General features: G+C 36.6%; 3 protein-coding genes across 3 annotated transcripts; 2 read left to right on the forward strand and 1 right to left on the reverse strand.

The window, feature by feature from the left end:
• Positions 1-59: 59 nt before the first annotated feature.
• On the forward strand, positions 60-15,878 carry LOC123870533 (3-ketodihydrosphingosine reductase). Its single transcript, XM_045913880.1, is given in 6 exon segments — positions 60-755; positions 1,284-1,525; positions 3,345-3,587; positions 14,087-14,260; positions 14,938-15,093; positions 15,655-15,878. Coding segments are annotated over 6 exon segments (1,458 nt in total). The 5' UTR covers positions 60-208; the 3' UTR covers positions 15,751-15,878.
• LOC123870531 lies at positions 4,864-11,149 on the reverse strand. The gene is made up of 8 exons (XM_045913878.1): positions 10,354-11,149; positions 9,519-9,676; positions 9,013-9,121; positions 8,753-8,832; positions 6,803-6,943; positions 6,010-6,109; positions 5,139-5,291; positions 4,864-5,043 (listed from the first exon to the last, which is right to left on the reverse strand). The coding sequence occupies exons 1-8, from the start codon at positions 10,958-10,960 to the stop codon at positions 4,943-4,945; spliced, it is 1,449 nt and encodes a 482-aa protein (XP_045769834.1). The 5' UTR covers positions 10,961-11,149; the 3' UTR covers positions 4,864-4,942.
• Positions 15,879-17,113: 1,235 nt separating the features above from the next.
• LOC123870532 (protein farnesyltransferase/geranylgeranyltransferase type-1 subunit alpha) lies at positions 17,114-21,604 on the forward strand. Its single transcript, XM_045913879.1, has 5 exons — positions 17,114-17,546; positions 18,584-18,707; positions 19,248-19,338; positions 20,027-20,166; positions 20,606-21,604. Exons 1-5 carry the CDS (start codon positions 17,417-17,419, stop codon positions 21,108-21,110), a joined length of 990 nt encoding a protein of 329 aa, XP_045769835.1. The 5' UTR covers positions 17,114-17,416; the 3' UTR covers positions 21,111-21,604.
• The last annotated feature ends 1,009 nt before the right edge of the window (positions 21,605-22,613 follow it).

Genomic DNA, 22,613 nt, shown 5'->3' on the forward strand with positions numbered 1-22,613 from the left:
AGCGATTGCAATACTTTACTCCAATGTGTACAAGATCCACAGACAAGATCCAAGATTCACGGCGAGACGTCGACAAAGTCAATGTCATTTTGTCATTTTAAACTTTGCGCCGCCGGCTGGGCGCTATTTAAACAAGTGGAAAATTATTTAACAAATTATTATAAATTAAAGCGCGAGTTACGGAAGTACAGTCTTATTATAGGTAAAAATGTTCGTTTATATTATTTTGGGGTTAACATTAATAGTGTGCATATTATTAATGGTTTTGCACCAATGTTTGGAGAAGAAGACTGTTTATAGGGACCTTAAAAACAAGCATGTTGTTATCACCGGTGGATCGAGCGGCATCGGTAAAGCTATAGCTTCTGAAGCGGCAAAATTAGGAGCCCACGTTACGATAGTCGGTCGCGACCTCCAAAAACTTATTTTGGCCGTAAGCGATATTAGTGCTCACTGTAAGCCCTATAGCGGTCAGAAAATACAGTACGCCTCCTTAGATGTGACTGCCGACTACAATTCTATTGAGAAATGCTTCTCCAAACTAGAAGTTGATGTTGGCCCAATATTTATGTTAGTAAATTGTGCTGGGATGTGCATTTGCGGGCAGTTTGATAGAATGAAAGTGGAGGATATAAAGCAAATGATAGATCTGAATTATTTCGGCACCGCATATCCCACAAGATATGTCTTGCCAAAGATGAAGGAGCGTGATGAGGGTTTGATTGTGTTTGTTTCTACAGAAGCTGCTTTGTTGGGTATGAAATATATTTATTTGAAAAATAAGCTTTGCTAAAAATTGTATGTATTTATTTAAGTATAAAGGTGCTACTATCTTTATTTATCAATTTTGTATGCTTAGCATAAAAGCTATGCACAAATAAGGTAGTCAGTTAAGATTATTGTTAAAATTCAAACTTATACAATGAAATTAAAAACTCCATTTGAACATAAGAGGGCAGCTACTGATACCAAACAAGTTGTCAGTTTTATCTCAAAACTATATTTTCCATCCATTCACTGTCTGTTTGCTAGCTTTTCACTGCCCATCCATTGGTTAAATGGACATATTTTAACAAAATTTGGTACAGAGATAGCTTGCTTCCTGGGGATGGATATAATTTTTATCCTGCCAAATCAGAGTTCTCACAGGATTTTTAAAAACTCAAATCCATGTGGTCAAAGCCACAGGTATTATCTAGTTTAAAAAAAGAAGAACCTAGTTCAAATTCAATAATGTTTTTAAAAATTATATGAGAACTTACTGGTCTATCTTTTGATTTCAGGTATTTACGGTTACAGTGCATACGGAGCAGCTAAATGGGCAGTTCGAGGTTTAGCAGAATCAATTTTCATGGAGTTAGTTGGTACCAATGTTAGACTGACACTGGCCTTTCCACCAGACACTGACACACCTGGTTTTAAAAATGAAGAGTTGACAAAACCAAAAGAGACAAAACTGATCTCTGGGTCTGGAGGTCTACATTCAGCGGAAGAAGTAGGCAGAAAACTTCTCAGAGATGCATTGGTAAGTAATCCATACCTTCACACTAAGCGGATCTATAAGTAATGAAATGTAATTAAAAAAATTATGATGGAAGTTGACTAGTTTCAAAGAGGTACAGCAGTTTTATTAAAGTCATACCCCTTATTGTGATGCTGGGTATTCTGCACTTGCAAAACACTGAATTGCTTGGCAGCACCACTTTGCTGGTAATGAGCCACAGCAAAAGCCTCCCATCAGACCAAATCAAAGACAATTTAGACGGAATCAAACCTAGTACCTCCCAGAGCAAGACTACAGTGTTCACTACCACACCAGGGAGGTTGATAAAGGTTTATTCAATGATGCTGTGGTGAACATAGAGTCCATTAGGGGGAAATAAAAAATATATTCTTACTCTATGGTTTCCCATTTCGGCAAAGCCCTACATTCTACAGTGTCTGTCTCTTGACCTGTAAATAATTAATTAATATATTATGTACTAGGCCACATTTACTATCAAATGGGTGCTATTTTTGTTCTAAGTACATACATCTTTTACAAAAAATATGCAATGGTCATTGAACACAAATAAAAGTTTGCTCTGTCATTCAATAAAGTCTAATATTTCTTGACGTCATGCCCCAATCAGACATCACAACTGAAATGATTGGTTTCAATGGCACAAATTGAACATACATTTTTATTTGATACTAGAAGATGCCCGCGGCTTCGCCCGCGTGGATTTCGGTTTTTTAAAATCCCGTAGGCACTCTTTGATTTTCCGGGATAAAAAGTAGCCTATGTGCTAATCCAGGATATTATGTATCTCCATTCCAAATTTCAGCCAAATCCATTCAGTAGTTTACTTGAGTAGAGGATGAGGAAGTATGTTGTGCATCCTTATTATGTTTAAAATTTACATTGGCTTAAAAGTAGTAATCCTGAGATTATTCATAGTATTAGGGTGCGTTTCCACTGAAACGGAGCGAAGCGGGGCCGTGTTAGATTATTATAATTACTCCTCCGCCTACTTCTTTGTACTACAATGTTAAAAATTGATTTGTTAAATATATTTCTCTCTAATTTTCAAGCCTTAAGTGTATGTTTAAAACTCCTTGACTACTCTATCAATAGCATCTTTCTATGAACAAAATTGAAGACTCATCATGTGCTCTATGTACAATAAGTACTCAATATATGGAATCAGTATCGATTGACACCAATTACTTTTGTCTTGCAAAAAACCAAATAAATTAACTTCAATATAAGGCGGTTATTAGAATAATAAGCTTATAATGCCATATTGTGGTCTTTAAAATACCTATAATACATCCTTTTAGCAATTCCTTCAGTTTCTGTTTTGTCTTGTTTATTTCATGTTTTGCCTGCAATAAAGTTATCTATCTAGGTTTTTTCTTTATTAGTTACAGGCATATCGCATAACTGAGTAAGTTCTTGCGGTAGTGGCACGGTGCGGCTGTCATTCTTTCCACACCGTTCCACTACCGCCGAGCCTACTCAGTTATGCGCTATACCTATCACACTTCACATCACACTACTATTATAAAAGCGAAAATTTGTGTGTATGTGTGTGTGTGTGTGTTGTGTGTGTGTGTGTTGTGTGTTGTGTGTGTGTGTGTATGTTTGTTACTCCTTCATGCAAAAACCACTAGACGGGTTTGGCTGAAATTTAGAATGGAGATAGATAATATCCTAGATTAGCACATAGGCTACTTTTTATCCCGGAAATTCAAAGAGTTCCTACGGCATTTCGAAAAACCTAAATCCACGCGGACGAAGTCGCGGGCGTCAGCTAGTAATTTAAAAAATATATTCAGCATTGTTTTTGTTATTGTTTCAGAATGGAAAAACATACTCTGTCTTCGGATTTAGTGGGCATCTTCTTTCAATTTTATACTGTGGAACAATAGAAAGCGTGACACAGGTTGTTCTACAAATACTATCTTTGGGCTTCATCCGAGCAATCATGGTTGCAGTACAGCTATCATTTCACAAGATCGTCAGGGAGGGATTGGTAGATAAACAAAATATTGAAGGAGAAAAAGAAAAGACTCAATGATATAAGCACCAAAGGTCATGTCTAGTCTTATTTTTGTATTTTTAGAAACACACTTTTTATCCATAGAAAGTGTATTAAGATTTAGGAATTAATATTATTGTAGGCAATGTTAGCACAATTTGTAAATTGAAACATTTTTTTTAACATGTTAACATTTATTAACATATACCTATTGGTATTTTTGTTTGTTTGTATAGGTTTATTGCTGATTTCTGATAATCTATACTAATAAGAGTTTTTTTTTTTGTTTCTTACTTAGTAATGTTTACATAAAAGGTGGGCAGTAAACTTTATTTTTGTATAGTTTTCATCATTTTAAATTAAAATATAAGAGGATTAAAAAAAGTAAATTATCACATTATAGTACGCGACAAGTCGAGATGGCATGCAAGACATGCAGTTTTATAATTTTGCATTTCTTATCAATTAGGTTCAACAAAGTTTTTGTTGTATTCAAACTTTGTTGTTAAAATAAAAATGTCAAATATCAACTGTCTATTTATTTCATACATTCATGCTGTCTGTACAAACTAATAAGTGATCTCGCTAAAAATTCAAGGATAGCGATAGATGCTATCCTGTATCTGCTATCATAATCCTTGAATTTTTAGCGAGATTTTTTAAGAGACTGGGCGTCTATAGAGATCTGAGGTGCGAATGACTTCTGATCACAAAAGGCTATTTTATAGGGTTCCGTATCTCAAAAGGAAAAACGGAACCCTTATAGGATCACTTTGTTGTCTGTCTGTCAAGAAACCTATAGGGTTCTTCCCGTTTAACTAGAATCATGAAATTTGGCATGGAGGTAGGTCTTATAGCACAAGTACAGGAATAAATCTGAAAACCGCGAATTTGTGGTTAGGTACATCATTAAAAAAATAATTAAAATCTGTTTCAATTTTCAAAGTAAGATAACTATACCAAGTGGGGTATCATATAAAAGGGCTTTACCTGTACATTCTAAAACAGATTTTTATTTATTTTTAAGCATAATAGTTTTTGAATTATCGAACAAAATGTCGGAAAAAATTGCGGAACCCTTGGTGTGCGATTCTGACTCGAACTTGGCCGGGTTTTTTCTATATATATTTATATATTTCTTTGTACTTAATTATATCTTTATTTTTTCGGATGGACAGCGGATTTTATATCTGAATATTTTGCGATCCGAAGTACACACTCATTCTATGATATTTCGAATTTCAGATTGGCTGTATGTGGGGCGCCATAGTTTTTCTTAAGTAGGTACCCTCATATATCTATTTTTTTTATACCTAAAAACTACTTATTAAATAGGTGGCTTAACCTAATTCTTGGTTGTAATTTTATGGTGAAACAATAAAAGATTTATTTATTATTATTATTTATTTATCTTAGTGTTAAGTGGTACAAGAGTTTTGTTGATAGTAAAATCGAAATCCACGTCCGGTATAAACTCCGTCTGATCTGAACCATATCACAATGGGCCCTGCTGCATCATCTGCAATATCAATAATGGGTCATCATCAGTGGCATGCAGCTCATAGAGGTATAGAAGTACTGCCTATCCTACGGAACCCTAACAAGGATTCTTACCTGTTACTGGCGCATCCAAGGAAAAATCCTGAATAACTGAACCATCATTGAGTCGTTCACCGCATAGCCTCAAAGCAGCTATTAATAACCAGTCGCTAGGGCAGTTGAGAATTTCAACTCCTGCTTGCTGGGGTGGTATTACAGGTAAACCATCTGAAAGAGTCATGTGTTCAAAATGATATTGATAACGAACACATTATTTATAGGTACCTACAATATAAGTAGAGGCGTGAACAGGTTTCGAAGTCAGATTAGGTAATAGGTAGGTACCTACTTAGACTACTTAGGGAATAGGAATGTAATTAAAAAGCTATTTTTAATCTAGGGTAAGCAGTGTACTTATGCCTCTGTAGCCTGCACGCCATTGTTATAGGGGTGCGAACCCAACAGTAGGTAGAGTTAGTTGTCTCAACTTTGAGGTCATGCTCATAATATTATTATTTTGATACAACATTTGGATTATTATTGTTATAATAATTATGATGGTGAAACGTTTTTGAAATAGTTAAACTTACATAGGTAGGTACTTTCTTTTAGAATAATTCCTATCCTATGAAAATTAATGGATATATGGGGTCATTTTCAAATGCTAACTGCCGTGGCGTTCTGCTTTGGCGTGGAGCTAGTAGGTAATGATGTAAAATGCTGCTTTGGATATGCGAAGTTGGAAGTTGGAAGCTCCAACCTCTGAGACCCAAGTCTCGTAGCAGAAGGCGCAAAACTGTGCCTGTTAGCAATTTAATAAGGGTCTAGACAAAAAAAAATTATGTTCTTGAGGTCCTATTCTTCTCTTGCTTAGTCTGACATAACTAAACCGGAGTTTATTTACTGGTGCTAATGGAGATTTAAATACTTATAAGTAGGTACTTACCGGTATCATAGTTGACTATTTGCATTTCCCCGACGTTTGTGTATGTAATGCTGCAGGATGCTGTTGCTCTTTCTATGCACATGGCATAATTGAGATTACTCTGAAAAAATAAAAGTAAATAAAAATTTAAATCATCCTCGACATGCGAAATACCCAACCCAGCTTGCCAGAATGCCTGTTAATGTGTTATTTTTAACCGACTTCCAAAAAGGGGGTAATTTTCAATTTGGCTCGCTTTTTTATAGTGCTGATTTCCAGTGACCTTCTTGCTCCATCATGAGACCCTGTTCACAGTACCTACAGGCTTAAATACCTACTTACCTACATTATCTCCCTCCTTAGAATAAAAACCCTCTCCCTCCCCACCTGGGTACCTGATGCACATCGACCACCCGTTGTGCCAGATCCTTTTTTCCACGCACATGCAAACTGGAATCAACTTCCTTCTGCGGTGTTCCCATTTGATTACTTACAACATGAGGTTATTCAAGGGGCGGACCAACAAATTCCTGAAAGCCCGCCAGAGTAACCGCCAATACCAAGTAGTTACCATACTGCAAACGTTCAGGGCGGCGGGCGGCGGTAATCACTTAACATCAGGTGACCCGTCTGCTCCTTCGCTTGCTATTTTTATTACAAAAAAAATATCAAAGAGTACAGATACTCACGAAACTCGTTCATTTTGTAACATATATCAATAGGTATCGTTTTACGAGTAGTAGGTATACGTCGACGCTATTTTAAATCTGACCTTACTTTGACATTTGTGTTAAAAATATGTTTTGAATCTCACAAGATAACTTGGCGTCCTTGCGATTCCAATTTCGGACCTCTCTCGATGGTTAAACGACTCTATATGACCGTGGTCTTCCTTGAAGAATTGCAGACATCCTGTCGGGGCTGCTAAATCGTCGGACGGTGCTAATTGCGTTATCTGTTAAAACAAGGAATATAAAATCACATATGATACTCTTACTCTTTATACCTAACTAGGTCTTACTTGATTAAGTTTTTAAGGTTCCGTGGTACAAAGGAACCTTTGTAGTTTCGCCATGACCGTCTATCTGTCTATCTATCTACCCGTCCGTCCGTCCTTAGCTCCGAGACTATTTAATTAGTATCTACTAGAAAGCTCTAATTTGGCAGGGATATATAATTGTGTACGCATAATATTAATCATGAGGACAAATAAAGTGGTAAAATAAAATCTTACAATTTTTTTTTTGAGGTAGCTTAGGTACCTCCCCTAGGACCTACAGAGGTAGATAAGGTAGAATAATTATAAATACTACTGGGTAACTGCTGAGTTAAGTTTACTTACCCAATTAGCAGTGGGGTCCACTTGATTTGAAGTGGAGGTAATCGTCAGTTCCGTCAGATGATTACCTCCACTTCAAATCAAGTGCACCCCAGATTACCTACTGTTTATTTAATGGCAGGTAATAATAAGAATGATTTAAACTAGGGCATGCAGTGCTTTTATGCCTCTATGATTACGCCATCTGCCAATTGGTGTCCAGTCGTATAGAAATACGGGCATACCTATTTAGTATCGAAATAATAAATCGTTAGGCGGAAGGACCGAAAGGGTGGTAAATATTAGGTCATACGGTTGGTTACCTAGGTACATAAATTTATACTAATCGCAGCTAATAAAGCCTACTCTACCAAACAATATCAAACATAGTCATAGTCCACGGATTTGGAGGTAGCTTTAAGCTTGGGCCGAATTAGGTAACCAATCCAAGGTTCCAAATCTGATTCAACTACGAATCGAACTTTATGCTTCTTCATTGAACAGTGTACGAGTATGCTACTTTGTTGTGACTCATATTTGACGGTAGGAAGGTATTTAATTAACTATAAATAATTAAACAGATGTACGAAGTTTTGTGTCGTCATATTATATACCGCAATCTATTGTTTTATTATTATTTCATATGACATGAGTTACCTACCTCCTTACCACACGCGGATTTAAATAAGAATTAATTAGGTAAAGTTACCAATTTGTCATCGGCCCTATCAATATGTGAGGCATATTATGTAAATTGTGAGTGGTCGATTGCGAAAAAACCGGCCAAGTCCGAGTCAGACTCGCGCACTGAGGGTTCCGTATTCGGGTATTTTTCCGACATTTTGCACTATAAATTAAAAACTACTATCCATAAAAATATATAAAAATCTGTTTTAGAATATACGCGTAAAGATCTTTCATATTATACCCCACTTGGTATTCAATTTTCAAAGTAAGATCGGTTATGTACCACAATGTTTTCGGATTTATTCCTTCACTTGTGAAACCTACAGACCTACCTACCTGCCTTTCATGATTCTAAGTCAACGGGAAGTACCTACCCTATAGATTTTCTTAACAGACACGAGGGACGGACAGACAGACAACAAAGTGATCCTATAAGGGTTCCGTTTTTCATTTTGAGGTACGGAACCCTAAAAGCTGCATCGATCATTGCTACGGTCTCATTTTAAGAAAAGACTAAACTGATTTTCATCAAACAGCTAAAGTCATCATCATCGTCAATCCATCCTCGGCTCACTACCTACTGACTACGGGTTTCCTCTCAGAACGAGAAGGGTTGGGGACTGGGGTTCACGACGCTGGCCAAGTGCGGATTGGCAGACTTCACACATCTTTGAAAAAACTCTCAGGCATGCAAGTTTTCTCACGATGTTTTCCTTCACGTCAAAGCAAAAGTTATTAGGTTAATTCAGTTATACGTACCTTAATCGAAAAGATTCTATTTTCCTCCGTAACAGTCTGCATAGACAAAATTAATGGACCATCTGAAACTTCTATGTACACTGAAAACAAATAACTTCGGGTTAAGATTAACAAATTAACTTGAGGTTAAGATCTGTTCGCATTGAACTGAGTTATCTAACACAAGTATTCTCAACAAACTAATCTTTTTTGACAACTTTTTAGGATTTAGATAAATCCTATGTTGTCCCTACTAAAGGGCTGACTAATTTATGCTTTACCATGTTGTCCTGAATTGATTCCACATAGAATTGGTATAAAATTGTTCACATTCTGTCCCAACACTTGAAATTGATCCAGTTCGCAAAGTCCATCTGTAGGTGGTAAAAGCTTAAAAAAAATAATCGTTATGAACATCATTCATAGTAACAGCCAAGTATTAAATCTTTGACAAGAGCAACCGCCGAGTTTCTTGCTGGTTGTTCTTGGTAGGAAAGGCATTCCAAACCAGTGGTAGATGCATTTGACAGTACAAAAGTATGTACTTAATAAGTAAGTTAAATTGAATAAAAAATATTTTTCATTGTAAGCTAGCAGACAGACAAATTGACACACTTTTGCATTTACAATATTATTGTGGATTTATGTTACTGGAAAGCTTGAAATTGTTCAGCTCACACAAGTTTCTTATAAATAAATTACCAACTCAGTTATTATGAATTTTAGAAGTATGTTAGTAGATATCCAAGAACTACATATAGTGACCTTTAATATTATAGGTACTTACTTCAAAATGTATAAAGTCCAATCGTACTTGCTTAATGTCTGCGGAAAATTTATCCAATGTAAACGTACAGGACAGCCTGTCTGAACTCGGTGATGGGTATCCAGGATTATTAAACCATCCAACCGCTGCTGAAGAGCGGCCTTCGCAATTAAAAAGGGCTGAAAAAGCAGACAAATAATCATGTTTTTACTATCAATAAATTATTATATTAAAATATATTAATCTTTTACCTTCTTTAAAATAAATGACAATCATAATTAATTTATTGCAAATACACGGTTTATAATAATTATAGGATGTACAAAAGTTTTCAGGTCATAGTGTATTTACCACTATATAATGGTATGCAATAATAGGTAGTACATATTTACAATTATATTAATTACTAGCTGATGCCCGCGACTTCGTTCGCGTGGATGTGGGTTTTTTTAAATTCCCTTGGGAACTCTTTGATTTTCAGGGATAAAAAGTGGCCTATGTGCTAATCCAGGGTATAATCTATCTCCATTCTAAATTTCAGCCCAATCCGTCCAGTAGTTTTTGCGTGAAGGAGTAACAAACATACACACACACACACAAACACACACATACAAACTTTCGCCTTTATAATATTAGTGTGATTACATTAAAATCGCTGGCGATAGTTGTTAAAAAACTCCCTTACAGATTATTATTACAATGATCCCTTTTTAAAGTCCTGACTCATCACGTCAACGCCCAGCCCTTCTGAGTTAAAGTAGATTAGCTCTATTTACGTGGGACTGCTTAGGCTATAATAATAATTAGGTACTGCACCATTCCCTACAATCAAACAAAATACACGAATTTTACTTACTCACGCAACAAGTGCCATATCCATCTGCGCACGGTCCCATTGGTGTTCCACCACTCTTCTCACAATCATATTCATGCAAGCAGGTACCATCCAACCCAGTATTCGATTTGCAAGAAACGTGGTCAAATTGGACCACCTCGAACACCTCCAAAAATCGGCCTTCAGCTGTTGTATTTGAATTCAAATGTTTTGGTTTCCTCGTTATTTGTGGACATCGTCTCCGTAAAAAACGTCTTGGTTTGTTTATGTGAACAATATTAGAATTTATAATTTTATTCCTTACTTCCGATGGTTTATAATTAGAGTTAAGGTCATCTACAACATCTTTCGTTTTCTGACCTCTTTTCATTAGATAAGATATTTGCAATGGATCAGACGGCCTGAATTCCTGATCATCTGCAGAGAAATATTTGTATTCTTCTCTTCTATTATGTCTTCGTTCTGTAATCAATGGAATATAGTGTTCTGTGTTATCACTTTCAACGCTGCCTTGAGGTTCCATTTGATTGAGTTTTTGAAAATCACTGTTGTCTTTAACCAAATACCATTTTTTAGCGTCAATACACAAAACATGTAAAACAAAAACTGCTACTTTAGGAAAAATCATCTCATTTATCAAATGCTTGTGTGTCGATGTTAAGTGATAGATTTAAACTAAGTTGTTACCGTGTTTATGGTCGGAAGGATAGCTTGACGTATCTAATTAAAGAAACCGTTATGCGTTACTTTAGATATTTTTGTCCCACTTATCCGCTAGTTTTCTATTTTCTTATCGGGAATTTTCCCTGTCTCAATGAAACTGTTCATCATGTTTGTAACTATTTAAGCTGTAAATTGAATTAGAATATCTAGCTGATAATTTTCAAGAATGTCTTAACTTACCAGTACTTGCCTGTGGAACTTGTTTGTATGCCCATTTTCTTAGACCGGATCTTAAAATGCAGTACACACATGAATGTCGGTATTATTTATTATCAGTAATCTACTTATGTCGGCTTGACGGGTTTAGGTCACGCAATGAATAAAGCCTACAAGACAAAACCGACCGCACCTTTTCTAAATATGAAGGATACCTATTACCTATTGTATCTTTGTGTGGTTAGTGGATTCCTGATACTTCATACTATTGACTTACCAATCTATACTAATCTATACTAATAAATAAAATTGGAGTGTCTGTCTGTAATTTCGAAATAACTACCGCATATTAAGGTCATATGGTTATTTGAACGATACTATAACTGAATCACACGTTTTTAAAATTTTTGTCTGTCTGTCTGTCTGTCTGTCTGTCTGTCTGTCTGTCTGTCTGTCTGTTTGAAAAGGCTAATCTTGGGAACGGCTGAACCGATTTTGACGGGATTTTCAGAGACAAGTAGAGAATTGACCAGGGAGTAACATAGGCTACTTTTTTAACCGACTTTCAAAAAGAGAGTTGTGTTTTTCTACCTATGTACACCGAAATCTCCGAGATTTCTGAACCGATTTGCGTCATTTCTTTTTTAATCGATAGAGGAACTTTGCGACATTGTTTCCTAAAAAATTTGGAGTCCAACTCCTCAATCCTGATGCTGCAGGGGATCTGACCAATCCACGCGGGCGAAGCTGCGGGCATCAGCTAGTTCCAAAATAAATTTTTAATACATATCAAAAATGATTGAGGAATCATTAGGGATTGAACCTGCACTCTTCTGCCATTGCAGCTGACGCAGTCGTGGAGTGCTTTTAGTCCATTAGAACCACTGTCTTTTCAGTTTGAAATCTTCGATACCTAGGTATGTACCTACTATGTAGCCTATGCGACTGGTCCACGGCCACAGGCGCGTTAGCCAGGATGCAGGTGCAATCCTTGGTGACAGTTTGTGATACATTGTTTTCAACTTTTACCTAACCTTAAACAAAACAATATTCGATTGTTGAAAAACAATATTATACACGTAACAGGTCTTATATACAATAATACATCTCCATCCACCATAACTGCGAAGTGTATTATACCTTCCTACGACATTTTGTTTGAAACTTCTGCACATACTAGCTGCGTTGGGGTCTTACTAGTGGGAGGTCTCGGGTTTGATTCCTGACAGGGGAAATTTGAAATTTTATAATTTCTAAATTTTCTCTGCTCTGGTCTGGTGAGAGGCTTTGGTCATGACTAGTTACCGCCCTAGCGCCAAAACCATGCGGTCAAGCGATTCAGCGTTCCAGTACGATGCAGTGTATTAACTAGGAACCATATGGGTATGGGTGTTTAATAAAAACTGCCATACCTACCCCTTCCAGATTAGCCCGCTTCCATCCTAGACTGCATCATCACTTACCACCAGGTGAGATTGCAGTCAAGGGTTAACATGTATTTGAATAAAAAAAACATACTAGTAGACGATACTATGGCCTACATAATGCATGAAGTCATGAGTGCATTATATAGCCAGTACATTGTCACATTATTTATAACTTATATTAATTCTACATTGACCTGCCCCAGATATTCACGGCCAATTATTATATTACTAGAACCGCTTTTTGTTCAATTTCAACCAGTTACCAGAATCACTGGCGATAACGGACGAGAAGAGAATCATGAAGTTAACGTGTAGCATGATGCAATTTTTTTCTAGATTGCCTGACTCCAATCTTAACTTGGGTCATATAATTTGGTGTTTTGTTTCTAACCCCCGACCCAAAAAGAGGGGTGTTATAAGTTTGACGTGTGTATCTGTCTGTGGCATCGTAAACGAATGAGCCGATTTTAATTTAGTTTTTTTATTTGAAAGGTGGCTTGATCGAGTGTGTTCTTATCTATAATCGAAGAAAATCGGTTCAGCCGTTTGAAAGTTATCAGCTCTTTTCTAGTTTTCTTATAGAGATTTTTGTGTCGGAGGTTCTTTAAATTTTGAGTTATGTACCTATTATAAGTAAGTAGATATCTATTTAAAATGAATGAATAGAAATAATAAATGTCCTTGTTTAGCCACACCTCGATAGGCTTTTTCCAAAGCTCTACAAATTATACATCAAGGCTTAGGTATATCTACAATACCTAAAGATTTGTCGTAATATTATGTGTTATCATTTATTATCTCACATGTCCTTTATCATACGTACGTTAATAAGTTGAAGTTGTTCGACGGTACTATAAAAGCTTACCTCAGGCCCTATAGGACAGCATATCGCAAGCAAGCTTAGGAACACCAACAATGATGCTAAAGGTAAGCTGAAATACTTTTTTATAATTTTACAAAACAATATTTAATAGGTACGATAGAAGGCCTTGGTCGGCCTCTTATTCAGAACGTCAGGGGTCAGATTTCGGGCCCCCGACCCAACCTTTAACTTTTTGGAGTTAGATACGCGCGTTTTTTAAATAAATTAAATATCACGGCGAAGGATAACATTATGAGGAAACCTGCATACCTGCATGCCTCCATAATGTTCTCTAAGGTGTGTGAAGTCTGGCAATGTGGTTTGTCCAGCGTGGTGGACTATGAGCAAATGATGATGATGTAGGACGTAGGTAATGAAAACTTTTAACTGTAACAAACATAGCTTGAAAAGACTTGAAATGAAGTAGAATACGTCCATTGCTCAGTGGACTATGGACTGCACTTTTAAGCAGATTGCTGTAATATAAACTTCTTTAGCAGTGTAACTCATACGATAAACTGTATGCTGCAACCCAAGTTTGCGCCTTTTCATTTGACTATAACTTTAATGGCTTACATTTCCACAGTTTATTCTACTGGCGTGTGTAGCTGTGGCTGTCCAGGGAGGTGTTATAGCACCAGCCAGTTACTACGGATCGTATGGGTACAGCGGCTGGAACCCCTACAGCTCCTATCCCGCGCAACCTGCTATTGCCTCACAACATTCTAATATACTGAGATCGCCGTTTAACTTGGGACAGGTTTGTTGTACAAAATATTTGTGCTACTTTACATATATTCATTCTGAGTGGAGAACCGTGCTCTGTAGTGAGCCGGTGGTGGGTCGATCATGATGATGATGAGTCTACCTACATACAAATGACAAACCTTGAAAACTGTACTGAAAAGCGGCGCATGATCGATAAATCATAGGAAACCGATAACTTATATAAAGGCGTATAGGCAGCTCTATGACAGGCAACATAAAAGGATGATGATGATGACTCTACGTACAAAATACATTCCTTGAAAACCGTATTGCCTGCAAAGGGGTTAAATGATCGGTGAATCATAGAAACTGATATGATATTAATAATTATAAAAGGGTGTATCAGCAGCTTTATGCCAGGTAACTTAAAAGAATGACTAAAGCTCCAAACGAGTCCAGCATTTCAAATGCCAAGTTACGTTAAACTAAAAGAGAAAATTAAGTTAGACCCTTTTATTTATTTTTTTGTGTTGAGATGTCGACAAATGAGCCTCGATAGCTCAACGGTTGAGGAGCGGACTGAATTCCGAAAGGTCGGCGGTTCAAACCCCACCCATTGCATTATTGTCGTACCTACTCCTGGCACAAGCTTTACGCTTATTTGGAGGGGAGAGGGGAGAATATTCTTTAAAAAAAATGTATGTAATAAATCTATTGATTTTTAATCAGGTGTCAACGTACTCAAAAGCGATTGACACTCCATTCTCCAGCGTGCGTAAGGCGGACATACGCGTGAGCAACCCAGGAGTGGCCATCGCACCAGCTTACCACGGTCTGGCTGCACCGCTAGTATCACACGTCGCCGCACCGCTTGCGGCTCCAAGGGTAAGTTAAGTAAACTTAATTTCTGGTGGATATTTTGTTTAACCACATAATAGGTACTTATAGTAACTTCGAGATGCCGTAGCGGCCCGACAGGCACTCGACATCGAGACGCACAGAGTCCGTCAGGGCAGTTCGGGCCTAAGCATGCAGTGTGTATTACACGAAACATTTCGCGATGTTTTTACTCCCCCTCAAAATTTTGGTTCGTGTGATGATAATCATACGAAATTTGAAGCTAAGCTCGTGGATTTGGTTTACCCGAAAAAATAGAAGATGGTCTCCATACGAATTTAGCGGTCGATTATGTATTTTAGAATATCCTAGATATTCAAAACAACATAAAATGGATGTTTAACGTACAGAAAACAAAAATGATACAAAATCACCGTGAAAACCCCTGCGTCCATGAACGGATTACGATTCTAAAAGGGCATCAATAATGATTGCTTAGATTGCGAATTTATCATCAAAATCATGATTAACCCATACCGGCCCACTACTGAGTATACAGATTTAGTCTCAAAATGAGATTGGTATCTATAATTAAATAAAATGTTTCAGGTAGCAACTGGCCTCCTAGGTGTGGCATATTCTGCTGCCCCTGCGGTGTCCCACATGACCTACACTAATGGACTCGGCCTGGCTTACGCGTGGTAAACTTTACCACTGTTCGTTATATAATCATGTTTACCGTGTATGAGTAAGATTCCTCTATTTATTGCCTGATAGTTGTAACATAATTTATTTTCACCCTATTTTTTAAATAAAAGTGTATATGAGAAATTGATATTACATTTATTTTATTTTGATCCTTTGGTTCTATTTTTCTCATTTCTGATTTTAAATTACCCGCCAACTTAAGTATTTACTGACTTTTTTTTAGCTGGTTATACGGCTCTGGGTTCTAGCCATATCTTGTTGTTATTTCGCTTTGCTGTGTCGGCATATGCGCCCTCACTCAAGTGCCAAAAGAGCCTTGTCGGACTGACAGACTATTATAAACAACCACAGATGATTATAGGAATAACAGGAATGCTAGGTGTGCCGTATGGGCGAATATCTTGTGAATTTATGCTCTTGTAGCGGTTGCCACATTCGCAAGAAGACGTCGCTTCTAAACTCAATCAATCAACAACGCTCGAAACACAAACCCCAGCCTGATAACTCACGACCTACGCCTAAATGGCAGCACGGGTAGCTTAATTGGAATACAAGGAGAAACACGCAACTTTCAATCGCATGGACAGAGCGTTTACCAAATTGCACTATATATAGAAGTTTCAACGCATACCCGTCGGCCCAGCTGGCGCTACCGAGCACAACACCGCTCGGTTGGGAAATTTCCCTATTGCTACGGTCGAGCACACAGACATACAGCTCCCGTACACTCTAATACAATCTCATAATGAGAGTGATAATCCAGAGCCGTAAAAACAGTTAATAAAAAAAATTAGAGTAATACTCTATAGTCTATGTAAAGTTTTGAATGTCAACGTAATAAACAGAATGTCAATGTCTTTTGTTTCTGGTCGGTGGTCAATGTCACTGTTATAGTGTTCCCAACTTAGGGGTTTTCCCCCAGATTTAGGGGGTAAATAACTGAGTTGGGATTTTTTAGGGGTATTTTCAGGACTTTTTTGACACCGTTCCAATTTCAAACGCGAGTGAGTTACGGAATAGACTATCTATTAAAATGTTGCAAAGCATCATGATGGTCCGATTTACATCAAATCGAAATGGTGATCTTGTACAACATTTAATCCATCCAATAATATGTTAAATTCATTCAATGTCAACATGTATGATTTCAAAAATCTGAATCTTCAGACGAAGACGAAATATTTTATGTATTAAATAACTTAAAATAAAAAACTTTTGAAACATTTTACTGCATATTATTTCCAAATCATTATGAATTTATATTCATATATTTTTTAGGAGGACAACTCAATAATTAAGGCTATTTTAGGGGTTTTTGACACAAACTTTAGGGATAAATATTGTTGAAAGTTGGTAACACTTTATGACAGAATGAAAGATGGGTTTGGGAATACAAATAAATAGGGAATGCGCTAAAATAATTACAATTTCATTTAGCATCAAATAAGATTGTATTAAATTACCTGTACTAAGTGTATAAATAAAGATAGGTGCAAATACTTTAAGACTACCGACCTAGATAGGACATATATTTATAGCGCTCGCTACCTTGTATTTGTACACTTTGTTTGAACAACTATTCGGCGAGGTTTAATACTGGCATCAACCGACCTGTTTTGTAAATCCTTTTAATTCAATTGCAAGAGAGAAAAACAGTGAAAAAATGTCGGACAGTGGTGATAGTGATATATCCTGGGTATTCTATAAAGATAGACCAGACTGGAGCGACATTACACCGGTGCCTGAAGATGATGGCCCTACGCCAGTTGTAGTCATCGCTCATTCAGAAAAATGTAAGTTAGCAAACAACTATAATGTATTTTAGGTTTTAGGGCTTGCAGCTGTCTTCTATATTAAACTTGTTTGCACTTTGTAATGGGAGCTATATCTAAGACTAGCTAATTTTAAAATTCCATGCATTCGTTTACTAAAACAGACTTCAAGTGGCAGAATTTTTTAGCTATAGAGCAGAATGCAAGAAGAAAAGCTTAATTTTTAAGTAAAATAACTACATTAAAATCTTCTATAACAATTCTGTGTCCAGTTCACTGAATACTTAATACATATTTTGGTCCTAAAAAAATAACCTTGTCTGAATGAAGGTTGTATGTTAAATTAAAGGTTATTGGCTGTTGCTACTAGAACATAAGAAAAAAATGTTACACTTTATATTGTATATAAGGAAAAGTCTAGTAATTAACAGTGTTATCTTTAATACATCATTCTGGGCTCCATTGTTCTGTAAATTATTCTGAAATTGTTAATTGAGATACAGAGGACAAATGTATGTAACTTGCAGTAGTTGAAGCCTTGGGATTAAAGACCTAAACGTATTTGCGCTGCGCTGCGCGACGCGGCAACAATAGTATAGCTCAATATATGAGTTTGTATGAAGCAAGGCACACTTGAGTGACGTGGTAGGTAACTACGCGATGCGGTGCGATGCGGATATAGTTTATGTGTGTTTTGTATGGAGCAAGTCATACTAGAACGATTCTGCAGGCAACTGCGCGCCCTGTCATGTCACACAGAGTAGCACAAATGCAATTGGACCTTATCAAAATCTATAATATAAATGTAACTCTGAAACCACTCACTTGTTGACTAATAATTATGAATGAATAATCTCAGGAACTTTAAGGGGTACAAGCTTGAAATTGGGCAGGTAGGTTTCTTATTGGGTGTAGTTATCCAGTATCCAATTACAAAGAAATTTTACAAAAAAAGAATGTTGTATTCCCTGCTTTGCATGGAAAATATCTTGGACTCTGACAAAATCCCTGGCAACTGCTAATTATGTGTAAGAAGTATATATTTTATTATGTTTCAGTTGAAGATGTATATGACTACTTCAGAGCTGTGCTGCAAAAAAATGAAATTTCAGAGAGAGCCTTACATTTGACTAAAGATGCTGTTGAACTTAATCCAGCTAATTACACTGTGTGGCAGTATAGGTGTGTATCAACAAAATATTTACTTGTATCTAAATATATAAAAGGAAAACTGACTGATTGATTTATCAATGCTCAAACTACTGGCGGATCGGGCTGAAATTTGGTATGCAGATAGCTGTTGTGAGATAGACATCCACATAAGAATTTTTAAAATTTAAACCTTTAAGGGGGTAAGTTAGGGGTTTGAAATTTGTGTAGAATGAATGAACATGGACGAAGTTGTGGACATAAGCTAGTTTACAAAATAAAAGTAGTTCGATTGCTGCGCTATATTAAAATCCCGCGTTTTAGCGTTTGGACATGGTATAGAGTTTCCGACAATCAGCTTCCGAAAATGTGGAGTAGAGCGTTCAAAAGCAGTATTGTGTTTTTGAAAAGCAACTTGATCACCGATCGCTGATGCTCTAAACGCACCGTGTCTGATATGACCCTAAGTGTAGCTAATTTGAAACATAATAAAAATACAGAATTTTATTCAGTAAATTGGTTGTGGTAATTTTAAAGCTTTAGCTATAATTACGTTTGTAACATTATTTTCAGGAGAGATTTGCTGAAAGAATTAAATACCAATTTAAGATCTGAACTAGATTACGTGGAATCTGTCATAAAACAATCTCCAAAGAACTATCAAGTGAGTGTGTTTTGTTATCTTATCATATAAATAGAGGTATTAAATAATAATTAAAGTTTTTATAAAAGTTGTATTATTTTATCATTCATTCATAAAGATAAAAGTAAGCCATTAGGCCAACTTATTACTATTATTTTTATCTTGTTGTATGCACTGATATCACACTTTGTTTGTGTGTGTGTGATTTTGTATGCATGTGTGTGTGTGTGTTATTCCTTCACGCAAAAACTACTGGATGGATTGGGCTGAAATTTAGAATGGAGATAGATTATACCCTGGATTAGCACATAGGCTACTTTTTATCCCGGAAAATCAAAGAGTTCCCACGGGAATTTTAAAAAACCTACATCCACGCGAACGAAGTCGCGGGCATCAGCTAGTATTTCAATAAAGACGACTGGGTAAGGTAATAGGTAGAAAGTTGAAATTTTCTTTTGCATCCAAAACTGGGAAGGTTAAAAAAAGGTTTCACATATTATGCTTTAATATTTTCACAGAATGAGTATTTCTATTCCGGCTATAACAAAAATAACAATTTTAAATGGCTGCCTTAAAAAAAAGTGATATTTCTTGTATGCTGGTATAGAACCCTCCGTGTGTGAGTCCGTCTCGCACTTGGTCAGTTTTTGTTAGAATTACACTGAATTGATTGTTATATTTACATAGAATATTGTTGTTTAATTTCTAGGTATGGCATCATAGGAGAGTGCTAGTAGAATGGTTGCAAGACTCATCGTTAGAATTAGAGCTGACTGGCGATGCACTTATTCAGGATCCCAAAAACTATCACGCCTGGCAACACAGGCAGTGGGCTATGAAGACTTTTGGGTAAGATTCATGTTTTACATACATGGAAATTCCAAAATAATTTTTAAAATATATCAAAAATTGCGGAACCGGCAGGGGTTGGACTTGCTTCTTTCTAGCTATCGCTGCTGTGGAGTGCCTTAAGTCTGTTCAGACCACAGTCATTTCACTGCTGATGATGAAATCTTCGATATGTATTTTTTAATAGCCCAAGTGACTGGTAGAGACATAAAACTTAAACTATTCAAAGTAGATACTATTGTACTCCCTATGATGGAATTTGGAATTTTTATTGTATTTGAAAGCCCTACGCGTGTGGTCGTTAGTCGTTATAACTAAATAATAAGACGTTAGTAATTATAGCTAAGTAATAAGGCTAGATTTTTGATACACCAGAATAGACTTCGTAAATGTAGTAGTTAAAATGTATGTGTTTTAAATAAAAATATATTTTTTTCAGACTTTTCGACAACGAAATGGATTTCGTAGACAACCTGATATCCGATGACGTACGCAACAACTCCGCTTGGAACCAGCGCTATTTCGTCATGAACAACCACCACGGCTGGTCAGACCTCAATGTCCAGAGAGAAATCTGTTACACATTGGACAAAATTAAATTCGTCAAAAATAACGAAAGCGCGTGGAATTATCTACGTGGTGTTCTATTGCACGACAAACGTGGATTAGGTGGTAATGCAGTTGTCTTATCCTTCTGCGAGGAATTGTTTAAAAATAGGTGTCGCTCCCCGTACCTACTAGCGTTTATTATCGACATCTGTGACGAAGCCATCAAGAAAGGTGAGACAAACAGTATATATTGTGCCGATCGCGCGATCGAGTTATGCCAAGCCTTGTCCTCTAAGTACGACAAAATCAGATCAAAGTATTGGAATTATTTGAGCGAAAACTTCAAAAAAACACAACATATCGAAAATGGTGCGGCAAATAACATTCATGAATGATTTGTTTGTTACAGTGTATTTTTTTAGATTCACCCTGTTTTCTTCAGAAAAAATTATAAACGAGTAGTTATGTTTGACCATTTATTGAATAGAAATGTAAAATCACAATCTGTTTAATATCAATTCCGAATCCTTAGTGTCTATTCAGACGGACCACGCTGCGGTGGCAAAAATATTGCTAGGCAGTGGCCAGTCACAAACTATATTAAAGTTACTCACGGCGGTTGCGATCTGGGCGACCGCTGCGCTTGCGTGCGAGTGGTAGAGTTCTTGGCTGGCAATGTTTTTGGTATTGATCGTTCGTTCGCGACAGCCGTTGAAAGCGACTAAGTCGTAACGTGTAAATGGAACTACGCGACTAAGTCGACACGTGTAAACGGAACTACGCGCTTTCATACAATATTGTGCCTGGCGACATTTTTGCCGCTGCACGTCTGAAGGAACTTTAATATATTTATATCGCTTTGTTATACAATGAAATATACTTTAATTATATCAAATGGCCTTAGTTTTATTCTGTATCTTTAGAGGTTCGTGCATGCCCGTGTATATCAAGATTCTTGTGTACGTTTGAACGGACGGCTCGTGCCATTTTTTCACAGTTGCATTCCTCATCATTTTTCATGACGTCTAATAAACTTGGCCTTCTAACTTCGCGAAGTGTGCATTTGCTTGCAGTTTTAGGTTTCAAATCCGTAGATAATTTCTTTTTAGCCTCCGGAACAAGTTTAACTGTTTTAATATCTGGTATATCGATCACTTGTCTGATATCTGGACAAGTTTCACAATTACATCGTCGTCTGCAATCGCAAAATGGCTAAAAAAAAATATTTCCTCGTGATATCATTTCAATATTAACGGAATATGTATTACAGGTATATTTTAACCATGGACGTATTATAATTATACCTCTATGATTTTAACTACTTAATTAATATTTAAGGGTACCAACCTAGTTTGGTATTCTGTCAACCAATAATATTCTTACTTCCTTACTATTACTATAAATGTGGGAGTGTGTACCTACCTACGAGTTTTTCACGGCCCATCCGTTTAACTGATTTACTGGGAATGGACACTGGTACCGATTCTGTTGGCAACTAAATCGAGTATTCGCATCCTTTTCTTACTAATGCAATATGAAAAGGACAGACTCAGTTGAAAAGAGAGAAACAATACAGGCGATGGGAAGACGACATAAGAAAAGTAGGAGGAGTAATATGGAAAAGGATAGCGCGTGACAGGCAAAGGTGGAAGTTGCTGGATGTGTCAACAGGACACGCTGATAGTTGAAAATATTCAACTATCAGCAATAAAGGCTATAATAAAAATATAGGTAAGTTTTAGTAAGTAAATCTTTTCCGAAGTAATATAATAAGTCTATTATCTTTTCATGATTTGTTTGATACATTTTTTCATTTAATAATAACAAATTTTCATACAAAGATAAACTATCTAGGTAACCTACTTTTGATGTTGGGTTTGCGGGCTTTTGTCCTTTAT

Source organism: Maniola jurtina, chromosome 12 (assembly GCF_905333055.1).
Source record: "Maniola jurtina chromosome 12, ilManJurt1.1, whole genome shotgun sequence".
Lineage (NCBI taxonomy): Eukaryota > Metazoa > Arthropoda > Insecta > Lepidoptera > Nymphalidae > Maniola > Maniola jurtina.